At 42.8% G+C, this 12,252-nt stretch overlaps 1 protein-coding gene across 1 annotated transcript in view; it reads right to left on the bottom strand.

Moving 5' to 3' along the window:
* The window catches only part of LDLRAD3 (low density lipoprotein receptor class A domain containing 3), a 77,787-nt gene that overhangs the window by 48,926 nt on the left and 16,609 nt on the right, over window positions 1-12,252 (bottom strand). The window contains exons 3-4 of the mRNA XM_032188043.1: window positions 4,634-4,759; window positions 874-1,008 (exon numbers count right to left, since the gene is read on the bottom strand). Of these exons, the coding sequence (XP_032043934.1) occupies window positions 874-1,008; window positions 4,634-4,759 (261 nt within the window). The remainder of the gene's footprint in view (window positions 1-873; window positions 1,009-4,633; window positions 4,760-12,252) is intronic.

The following is a 12,252-nucleotide window of genomic DNA, read 5'->3' as shown; positions in this document are numbered from 1 at the left end:
TTCATGTATCCTGCTCTCTATAGGTCCCAGCGCACTGCGATATCCCCGCAAACATCGACCCAGCCTCCCTTTTTTCTACTCTGGTCTCTCAGAAGTAACTCAGACATGAAAACGTTTAGCAGCTGATGCCTGATACACATCATTCGTCACCCTCAGGTCATTCATATATATTTCATATTTCATAAAGCACCATGGTACTAAGTTACAGAAAACAAATGCGGGGAACACTGTATGCAGAGATAGAGCAAAAGTTGAAAAGAAAGAAAAATGCCAGAGATTGTGTTTTGAGATTCTCACCAGGCTCAATACAAACAATTTTCAATCATTAGTAAAAACTTTTTCCCTGACTTCATTTTTTTTCTCCTCATAAAACAGAAATTAAAATGGGTAGGAATGTGTTCTTTCTCTGTAGTCTTGTCCCACAGTGAAACATACCCTGCAGAAAATAACTGAGCAACGAGGATCTAAAGCTTTAAGCCTGCATGGACTTACTCATCTGGTAAACGGACAGACTACCAAACTTCCTCAAAGTGAAGTTGTATTATTGACCCCTCCGGGTCCAATCCGTCTCTCTTGGAAGTCACTAAATGCATTCCCAGCAACTTTGGCGAGCTCTGGATGACAGATTATAAACACTTCCTGCAGAAGTGCATTTTTATTAATCTGAGAAAGATAACAGTCCTCTGAACACCAATAATGAAATACACGCATACACACAAACACACACGGTGTTCCACTCATTTGCAGGATCAGGAAAACACAGCTCTAGCAAACACAGAGCAAGCCAAGAGAATCATATTTTCTACTGTGCCTGCTCCACATTAGTTGAGGTTGGGATAATGTTGCAGATTAGAATAAAAACCCTATGCCTACCTTGAGGGCTTTCGCAGCTTTCTTCATCACTGTTGTCTTGACAGTTATTTTGACTGTCGCAGACGAAGCTTTTATCAATGCAAAGACCATTTTTACAGTGGAATCGGGCAGTAGAGCAAAGCAAGGGATTTGCTGCTGCGAAAAGAGAAAGTGAGATCTTTCATTAGAGACTCTCCTATCGGGCAGTGAAATAGCCTTTAAGCAATCAACAACAACAGGTCACAATGCAACAGTTGGTCAATTCACTGAACATGTGGGAGTAACTTGGCAATCAAACACACCTTGTCTCTCTGAGCAGAGGGAGATGAAATTTCTAATTCATACAAGATTCATTAGAATTAACAGAGGTTTAGTCCACCCACAGCGTGATAAGCCTTCTGTTCACTTTCATGAGAGTCCCTGTAACGAGCACTGTGCTCAGCTTTTGTTCACCCTGAAGACAAACGGAAAGCAGCACTGCCTTTTGCTTCCCCTTATGACAAACTCAGTTTAGCTCAAGTCTTATAAGCCAACAGTCCCAGCTGAGAACTACTGTGTAGGGTTTAATTTACCACTGGTTCTGTTTTTTCCAACTTGCTTTTTGGAATTGATACAACGGCAGCGTTGACACTTCTCAAATTCTCAGTTTGAATTTGAAACTCCTTTTTGAGGGTAATACACACCCAGAAAATCCTTTCAGGAAAATAAGGCCCTGTGAGTTAGGTGAATGCACGCTCAGTAAGAACAGAACAGTATTTAGGCAGACTCATTTAGGTAGAGCAGTCTTTTCACCCACTGCAAACCTAGCACCTTACAGCTTATTTACTGCTCTGTCTAGTCTCATTTACAAACCTGAAGCAGCACAGTTTCAGCATTTCTAGGAGATTACATCACAGCTTCAATGTGTCTCACTGCCAAGGAGATTTCCTTGATACTCATCTTTGTTTTCTCTTTCCTAATTCCATCCTTCTACCCTTAGCTATCCCCCAGCATACATAACTACGTAATCCCTCCTTGAACAATGTTTGCACCCTGCACATACAGCGTAGATAGCCTTATCTTCCTGCGTAGTCATGGCTTAGCTGAGATATGCATAATTTAGCAGTTTTTAATATCTCCTCATAAATCAATCTCTCTGTCCCTTAATCATTTTTGTCACTCTTCTCTGAACTCCCGCCAACTTTTGGTAATGAGGTGACTGAAACCGACTGCAGCATTCCAACTGAAAATCTTAAAAAGCTGTTTAGATGCCTTGTCTGCTTCAAAGTGCTTCTCTGCCACAATAACAAAGGGGATTACAGCTCCCAAATACTGACTGGCTTCCTATTTTTTTATTCCTTAAAGTAAGAACTGCCCTTAAAGAGTCTTTCAAAAATAAAAATAAAAAAAAAAAGACCTTTAAAGTCTGCTATGCATGTAATCTGCAGTATACATAACAAACACTCCCTACATCTGGGCAATTCCTCCAGCTCCCCAAAAGCACATTTATTATGAACATGCCAAATCTCCTTTGGTCTGGAACTGCCGCGTACTTGCAGAGCATGTTGATTTGCAGGTCACTTCAGGGCCTACAGCGCTGTTTCTCTACATAAGCAAAGCTGTGACAAGACACTTAGGTATGCTGGAAAATACCACGAGTGCGCTTAAATGGCAAAGAGAAAAAGGAAGATCAGCGGCCTGCTGTTATCAGCTGGAAGGCCCTGTTGGAGCTACATGCTACAAGCACATGAGAAATTGAGGAATTCATAGCTATCTCCAGGGTGGTTGTTTTAAACTGAAACCTGCCATTTGTCTGTCCACTACCTACAAGATATTCAAAGCACACTTGTATAACCCATTTGTTCAAGTATAACCCAACGACTGCAATGTAATATCCCTAGCCTTCGATCTTCTTCCACTACCCTCATCCCCGCTGTAGAGGTGCCATCTCCCTGCCATAGCCTCCCAGGAGCCAAAACACTCTGGACCAACAACAGATGGCACCTTTAAAGGATGCTCACACTGCCATAGGGACCTCAACATGTGGGGGAAGCACACAAACAAGAAAGGCAAGTCCTCCAAGAAGTAGACAGTGATAGATCACGGCAAAGACTGCCCCTTTTGTTATCTTTGAAAGCCGGTGTCTGTTGGCCTCCTCCTGACCTTTAAATGACATTAAAAGGAAAAACCCAGCCCGCTCCAACAGGAGAATGAGCAAGTATTTGCTTCGAGCTTCCGCCTACAGACCCACGCAACATCAGGGCTTTTACCAGCTCCCGATAATAGCAGCAGGGCTGCTGGATCGAACGTAACCTTTCCTTACTGCTGTGATAAATCCCTGCTAGAGTTACAGATGGAAATGGATCTATGCAGCTACACGCAAGGGTTTCAGCCCAAGTCAAGTAGTACTTCAAATGATATCTCTGCTGTGACTTCCCTGCAAGCTGCTGAACGACTCAGGAGCTGAAGCTTGTGTCTTGGCAGGCACATCGGACTTTGAGAACCTGCTTCTCCTTCCAAGAACCTGTTTCACTAAACAACCCTTCCTTTGCTTTTTCGTTGTTTGGTAACACATATAAACAGAGAAGACTAAATGCTCTGATAAACAAATAATTAATCTTATTCGGTGACAAGAAATGAGAAAATAAAAATTAAACAATTTTATCATATTTGTACATTTGCCCAATGTGAATTGCATTTGAGCACAGAGAACCTGTTAAAAGCAAACATGCAGCTTAAATCTCATTTCAAAATCACAAATGGGTCTTAACGTAATATGCAGACATTAAGTACAAAAAAAACAGAGCTAGATCTTATAAAAAGATCACTCCTACTGATTGGATCCTTAAAATGTTTTTTTTGTTTGTTTGTTTGTTTTTTTAAGGCAAGCCCTGTTTTTGTGATGTAGATTTCACACATGGTTCTCTATCTCTGACAGCAGTGAGAGGCTACATTTTGAGAGTGTTGCTGATTTTGCTTGACAGTGCACACAGTAGCACAGGCTCCATCCTGTAGCAACGATTGGATCAGAAAACATCTTAAAATTAACCAGAAAAAAAACACTGCTGAAGAAATCATCCACTTACACTGTGCAAATAATGCAGCGAAGAAGAGGTGGAGAATATACTAATGAAAAAGACAGTGTTTATGTATGTGTAGGTGGAAATTGGACACGACCAAAACCAAGATGAAAGCAGGTGAAACCTTGCCTTCATTAGTTAGGCCATCTGCCATTATAAAATGCAGTGGTTTGCAAAGCAGTTGGAAGTCACCCTACCACCAGTCTTGAGCTGCTTGTTGTAGAGACAGTTGTTCTGTTGCATAAGTCTCATCTGAGCTGCTGAACCAACAACCATGAAAATACACCCTGTAACAAGTTGTAGGAGGCAGTGCCAGTGCCTGACAAAACTAAATAACTAGGTTGGAAGGGAAGATTTGCAGCTTCCCTTCTGCAAACAGCAGTGCTTCAGGATGAGAGAACATACACACCTCCTAAGGAAGATGAAGGTAAGGCAGTGATTAGGGCAACGAGGTTGATGAGACTCCTCTGAGGTGAGAACTAAAGTTTACATTTCCTTTTGAGGCAGATTTGACTTATTTTATTAACACTATCCATATTCAGTGCAACTGAGAGACTCTCAAAAAAGCAAAGAAAGCACACATCACCTAGGTTATCTGACTGAAGCTAAAGGCTAACTAGGCTTCCATTCTGTGTACTATAGATAATGTAAAAAAAAAAAAAAAAACAAACAAACAAACAAAAAAAAACACAAATATGCTTTCACTCGTGCTTTTTACTTACTGCAGTTCTCCTCATCGCTGCCGTCGGGACAGTCCTCAAAGCCGTTGCAGCGGAAGCGGCCGATGATGCAGTGGATGCCGCTGGCGCAGGGGAAGAACGTGGCACCGCACTTGGACTTGGCTTTTGCTGCAAGAAGAAAGGCACAAAAGAGGGTGAAGATTAGGGAAATGTCTTACAAAGGTTAAAAGACATTTTTGTAGCAGTACAGGGTGCTCAGAGAAGCCTACACGTGGAGAGGCCAAGGCAGATAGGGATAATGAACACGGCAGCAAGTTTGGAGAATTTGGGATCTGGAGGAAGAAATGTGTAAAGACAGGCATATAAAGATGCAGGAAGTATCCAGAGAGGGAAAGGGGAATAGAAAGATATGAAGTGAGTTAGTATCTTTGTGAAAAGATGAAATATAAGAAAGCTTAATTAAAGTACTTTTAAGGCTGTAAAAGTCAAATTCAAAAAAAGAAAATGCTATAATTAACACTGCCGTTACTTAGCATAGTTTATATAAAAATTATATAAAAATTATATAAATTTTATAGAAAATTATATAAAATTGGGTGCAAAAGGAACATGAATTGCATGAATTGCATCTGTTACTGTACATCTCTCTATCGTATGGCTTCCATTATAAAGCTCTTCAGGACATAAACCACATCTATTTCTATTTTGTACTCGCACAGCAATTCATAACACTAAATACTAACAATGGCATCAGAACATGTTTAACAAATGATTACAGAATCTCATTTGATCTCAAGCACTTTGCATTTTTTTACTTCACTGCACAGCAACTCTTCATGGCAGGGAGAAGGGAACACTGCCCTGAGCAAGAGTAATGCAGATGCTTCCTCCACATTGCTCAAGGCAAGCACCAGTGCAGTCTTGTGTTATCACCAGCCTAGAAAAAAACAACTCCCAAAGTAAAGACAATTGAACCTAATTTAGATTTTTTTCTTCCTTCCCTTTTTTTTTAGATTAGCACACAACCTGATTTTCTGCACAGACCCTGCAGTAAGTGCCCTGGAAAGCAGAGCCTGGCTGAGGGCAGGGAGGCGAGCACGGAGCACGCCAACAGGCCGTGATGCCGCACACAGACCACTCACACGAGAACAACAGGAAAGAAGTCAGCTCTCTAACTTCAGGGATTTTGTGTACATTTTTCCTTCTTTCCCTAATTCTACACCAAACGTACAAGACGTGTTTACAACTCCCAGGTTTTGAGATGTGACAGATCTGGAGATGGCGGTGGCAGGCAGTCTTTTTATGTAGCCATATGGCATACCAATCCGACAACGTGGGCAGTTTTATAAGGTCAGGACAAAGTCAGGGAACACAGAAGTACAGACAAAACAACAACAGAAAGTATACTCAATGGGGACAAGCAGCTTCGTTTTAATTTGGAAGGGAACCTCTTTTGCGGGGATAAAAATGAAGTGCAGCTGCAGCAGAGCCATCTTCCATCACTCAGTGCAGTACATATAAACAGCTTTAAACCACAGCTACAGTAACTCTTGCTTGATTTAGTGGCCTCCCAAGGCAAATTCCTACAAGTTCCTCTGTTACATGTTTTTCTTCATTATTATACCACTAGTTTTAAGTTAGGATTATGGAGTGTAAAATGGGATGTATCACTGGGTTGCAGATATTCAAGTACTACACATTCTGAAGAGAATCCAAGATCCAAGGTCTACTTACGAAAAAAAAAAAAAAAAAGGAGCCATTACTTTGTAGGAAAACAGGTGATAAATTACTCTGAAGTAGCTGCTGTGCTCAACACCACCAGCGATGGCAAACCCTCAGCCAAGACACTCAAGCCCCTGAATACTTCACACAGCTTCAAAGAGCAACTCCCGTGCTGGAGTTTTGTGGCAGACTGATTTCAGCTAAATAATTCAGTAACCACAAGGTCTGAGGCCGTGCCATACCCCACCTCTTCAAACAAAAGCAGCAAAACAAACACTTCAGGAACAGATCCCACGACCGGCACTGAAGCAAGCCGGCCGTAGGAGCATTCGACACTCCAACCAGGCAGCTGAACTGCTGCTGGGAACATGTGCTTGTAATGCTCCTGCATCAAGAGGTTCCCAATGCTTTGCCCTTTTTTTTTTTCTTCCCCTTTTTCTAAAAGCTAGCATCTCCTCCACATCACAGAACACACCCCAGCCCAAACGGCTGCCTCTGGACAGCTTCCTCCTTCAGCCGCGAGTATTTTGAGCCCGAACAGTTCCAAGAAACGGAGGGTGAAGCAGCAGCAGCTGTGGGTTTGCCTCTGTTAGCACCACCTGCATCCTGTTTCTTCAAGCAGGTTTACTTCCGTCACAATTTGGGCTCTGAATTTGGAGGCTATCAAGTTTCTGGCCGATATCGCCATCACTGAAAATCCACACACCCCGCACCACTCCCCTCAGGCGAGAAGGCCCCAGGCACGCCTGGTGGAGGCCCCAAGCACATCTGGTGCGCTCCCTTCAGCTACACCAGGCAAACCATAAGCAGTATTTAATGTTTCACAACATCTGGAGGAAAAGGGAGCTGGACTGACCACAAAAAAAGTCATTATTTCTGGAAAATGCATTGTCTGTCTGCCCAAAGCATCCCAATACCCCATCAAAAAGAGGGAGAAACTATTCAGGACACTGATTAATGCACGCACTGCTTGGACAACTGCTTACTTCAAAATTTTCTCTTCAAACCTTTTTTTCCCTAGTTCCTCCTCCTCTTGAAACAGCAAGCCAGAGAACAAGATTTATTTTTTATTATTATTATTATATATTTATTCATCCTTGAAGGAAGGAAATAACAGCAAACAAAAAAGAAATGCACCTCTGCATACTTGCAGCAAGCATAATACATACACCAGCCAATCCCAACTCAAAGGTGCTCTCATGTTAGATACCCTGAAGAGATAAAGGACCGTTTCAAGTGCCGCTGTGACTCACTAGCCACACAGCTAGCAGCTGGTAGGCACAAGGCTCACTCCCAAAGAGAGCTGCCTTCCAAAGCCCGATTCCAAATACGAAATGTATTGCTCATGTGCTGGGTTTAAATGCAGGAAAAATGAGGATGTAGTCCAAGCCACATACCCTGAGACTCTTGATACCTCTACTGGGGAATTTCTGCTTTATTTCCAATTTAACATCCTCGCTGTCCTCTGGCAGAGCTTTCCCGAGGTATTCAGGCAAGAGCTGTTTGATCATTGCTCACAAAACTTCCTATGGAAAACACAATTATTTCTTCCCGAGCAAAAATGCACCTTCTCATTCTGCAATGCTATCCTGAACACAATGAGGCTATCCGTTTTCTTGAGGTCTTTGGCTCCCTCATGACTAACAGATACATCTAGCAGGCTCATGCCTGCCTGTGGTGGATTCAAGCCATTTGCTGCACTCTCCACAGCACTCTTCTGCAATTCCTACTCCCATTACACGACTGTTATGAAAAAGGTTTTCCTCTCCTTTGCGCATCATTGTGTCTTCTGCTGCACAGGCCTCAAGTTTTCAGGCAGATCTGTATGTGAAAAGCTTCACTTTTATATGACAGCAGCTACTTATTTGGCTCCTTCAGTGACTTCAGTCTTGATAAGCTCTCAAGGACATCATTATCTTTGCAATCTATATCCTTCTGTCACACTTGGACGAAATGGGCTCAGGATAATAAAAAATTACTTGGGTATCAGGAGATGGCAGAAGAGCGGTGAAAAAGGACAGACACATGTGGATCATCTGACCTTCTTTATTCTTTAGCCTTGCTGTTATCACCAGCCAAGGGAAAGAGAAGGGAGAAATTGGTTGTTTTCAAAGGAACTGGTAAAAATACTCCTGAGCCCAGGACTCCCGAACCTGAGAAATTGAGGGACCATGAGCTGACGGGAAGGGGAAAGAAACGAAGGGCACACTTGGAAAACAGGAAAAAAAAACACCCAGCAACTTACAAAACTGTGTCTAAAGAAAGCCAACTCAAAGAGTGGATCCACTCTGGATCCAGATGACAAATCTGTTGCAGAACTATAAAAAGCACAAAACTACCCCAAACCTAGGGTGGAAAAGGAGAGATTCACCTCGGTTCTTGTCTTCAGCTGTTACCTAGTCATGGCACAAGCAATCCAGGAATGAAACATTAACACGAATCTGTTTTTCCATTAAACAAAATGGAATTCCCGTGGTATTTAAAGAAAAAGGTGCCACTGATCTGGCATGCACAGGAGCAGCCTCCCCTGACTCCCGCAACCATGGGAAGAAACTCTGCTCCTCACTGACACGCTGTTCTCATCTCCTGAAATTCGAACCTGAAGGAAGGGGATAAGATGCTCGCAGAGAACTGCTGGCCACAGTGTAAGCTTGCCAAATGTTCCCCCCAGATTGATTTACTTAAGTTCAAGAGAACTATTTTGGCAGTTATGTGCGCGAGTGTGTGAACTCGCTCCTTATGCTATGCAGAAACCCATCCTCCCACCCCCTTCTTTTAAGGTTCTAAAAAAAAAAAAAAATATTGGTAACTTCCAATCAGGACCGGCTGTACGTTCCCACCGAGGGTGTGACAGTTTGCAGGCACAGCTCTACAGCATTAACAGAAAAATATATTACTATCTTTAGGGGACCAAGTGTGAAACAGAAGTATTTTTCGAAAAATGTAATCCATTTTATTATTTCTCAGCAAAAAGATGAACAGTGGGGGAAAAAAAAAAACAGATTCAGCATATGCTTTATGAAACCATATACTGCATATAGATACATCCTTGCACAACAGCAATTCTCATACCCCTGACTTGGCTACAAGGTTTTTAACCTGATTAGAAGGTTATAACAAATCCTCTTTAGTTATGGGCAGGCAATTTGCTTTCCATAGGTAATATGGCAATTGAGCAGCATGGCATCAAATGATTTCTCTATATATCAGCAAGTGAAGTGCAGTTGTGGACTATGGATTTGAGGGATATTGCCAGGACAAAATGGTACAGCCAACCTCTTGGGGGGGGAAAAAAAGTCTTACGTAACTGTGAGGAGATACTAAACTACTATTTTGAGAAAGTAAAATTTAGATCTGTTTGTCACTCTAATGAGACATCGCTTGAAAAGAAGACATTATACATTTATAACAAGTCAATTTTCTCTTACAGAAGCCAGTACACAGTCTTGCTAATGAAGCTTTGGGGAAGAAACTTTCTGACAGACCTTTACTGTTGAGCCAGCTCAACCACACCTCCGGCATTTCCCTTCTTTTCACAACAGATGCAAAGATAGCGCGTAACATACCCCACACGATGCAGCCACTAGGACAAGCACATTTCCTTCTTTTACCGCTACAAACAATTCTATTTTGAAACGCGTCTCAGTCATTTTGCAATCTGGAGCGAGGACAACAGGATGCAGCAGATCAGCAGCAGACATTTTGCGACAACCTGCAGCTAGGAGTGAACTCCACGGCATTTCAGCATCAGCATCCTTGCAATCAAGCTGTTGCCTCAGAACCCCCCCAGGTAGCAATCAGGCAAAACAGCCGCATGCTGCTTCACACCCACACGGCTCAACCCAGCCGTGGCCGGGGATTTATTCAGCTCATCAAAACCTGAGGACTTAGATGCCAGAGCAACTCTCTAAACAGAAACTGTTGTGTGCGGATGCTCACTACTGCCCGGCCACAGGTGTTTTCCTGGCTTTGATAGTGAACCACTTTACGCATCCCTGAGGTTAATTTGTGTTGATGGATGCCACAGCCACATCAGACGGTGCTGTGGGTCCAGGAGTGGCTACGCACAGCATTTCAGTCACAACTCTGTGAAGGAGACAGGAACAGCCATCTCTTCAAGTTCTCCACGCTCTTCAGAAAAATGGGTTTTAACTTGAATTTACAGAGGATTGATTTTCCAACACAACATAACAGGCAGGACGACACCAAGACAGCCTTTCACTTCAAGCACTGCTACAAATGCTAACCCAGCTAATACTAACTTTGGTTAATTGCTGTCTGGGCCTTATTTTCACTTCGGTTCCCAGCAGGGAAGCCACCACTACCTGCAGCCGGGCAGCCACCTCAGCACAGCACACCCATGCATCACCCGTGGGCTCACTGAACCCTCCAGCAGGGCAGCCCTGCAGAACGACAAGGAGAAGTTTCACTTCCTCTTCTTGCTTCTTCTTATCTAGAAAACAGCTAGCACTCGAGCAATATTTTCCAGTATTAAATCCACATAAAAGTCTACTACACCAGAAGTTCTCCAATTCAAGACGAACTTTAATGAGTTTTGATCCAAAACACAGCCATTACAGAGCATTTGTTGCACCTACAAACAGCCCTTGGGGCACTCTTACCTCTGCTCCCTATTTAACCACTCATGTGAAAAACTTGCAAGTCAGAAACTGCTAATTGAGACTCAGAAAGGAAGCCTAACAAGCAGCTTGTTTTAAAAGCAGCAACGTTTTTATAAAAATTAGTGAAACTAATCCCACAGGAAACATCAGAGGTTGCCTCCGACCTAATAAACCATCACCCGCTTACATGGGCAGGATTTACATTATAGTTTATAGTAAGAAAGAAAATACTAAAGTTAAAAAAAAAAACAAGAACAAAACCAAAAAACAACTCAGCTACCACAGAATCAGCTGCTTCCTTTGAAAAGGGGAAAAAGAGAAGGCTTTGGAGTACTGTGGAGACAGTGGCCTTTGCTTGTCAAAGAGTAAAGTAATGTTTTCTTTAATAATTTCATGGACAAACACAAAGTCTAAGCCAGTTCAGGATTGGTACAAGCAGAACAGAAGGCAGTAATGGACTTCAGCAGCAGGGGAAACACTCCTGAGGACATCCGTGTGGCAAGGACTTGGATCCCTCACCCCATCCATGGCAGTAGCTGCCTGATCCGCGCTGCATCCTGCCACCGACTGCTCCCAGCTGGCAAACCCACCCCAGTCCCAAGCTCTCCAAACCGGCCAAGTACTGACCCCCATCTAGAGAGGACCATCAAGAGGATTAAATACTTAGCGCCACACCCCCTTTTGATATCTTTGCATAAAAAGCCATCAAATGCTAGTTGCTATTGCATTTGCCCTTACTCATGTGTAAATTTCTGCAATTGAGCTTCACATGAGGTGTTCACCGTGGTCACTTCATTATAAACGGTATTATAACTAACTCAAAGTGTTTGGTTGCTTAATCATGAATGAAAGTAAGAGTTAATTCTAGTTTGGTATTCCAGGTTTGTGAGCCATCTCAGTAAGTGACAGAAAGATTAGCAGCTGGCTTGCAGCATCTTCTCAATTAATGCAGGTGCTCATTTCATGCATTGTTTAAAGTTCAGCTTTGTTTAAGAATCCCGATGCTTGTCACCTATCTAAGAAATTCACTAAAAAACTTCAGTAAAGCTGATGTTCCAGTGGTTCTGCTGGCTAAATGGCACTCCAAGCTATTTTTACATCCTGGAGAGCAGCACGTTCAAAGAGCAGTTAAGAAACCCTTTTGCCAAAGATGATGATTCTCCTTTCCCAGCTGAGTTTCTGCATTATGAACACAAGATGAAATACAGCACCTCTGTGCCTGCCCCCCTCACTCCGCATGAATGCCAGCAAAGCCCTGACATTTGATTGCTTACGAGTTGTGGCAGTGCACGTACACCTGAAGGCAGCCAGCGAGGT

Source organism: Aythya fuligula, chromosome 5 (assembly GCF_009819795.1).
Source record: "Aythya fuligula isolate bAytFul2 chromosome 5, bAytFul2.pri, whole genome shotgun sequence".
NCBI lineage: Eukaryota > Metazoa > Chordata > Aves > Anseriformes > Anatidae > Aythya > Aythya fuligula.
This window is presented reverse-complemented; position numbering and strand designations above follow the sequence as displayed.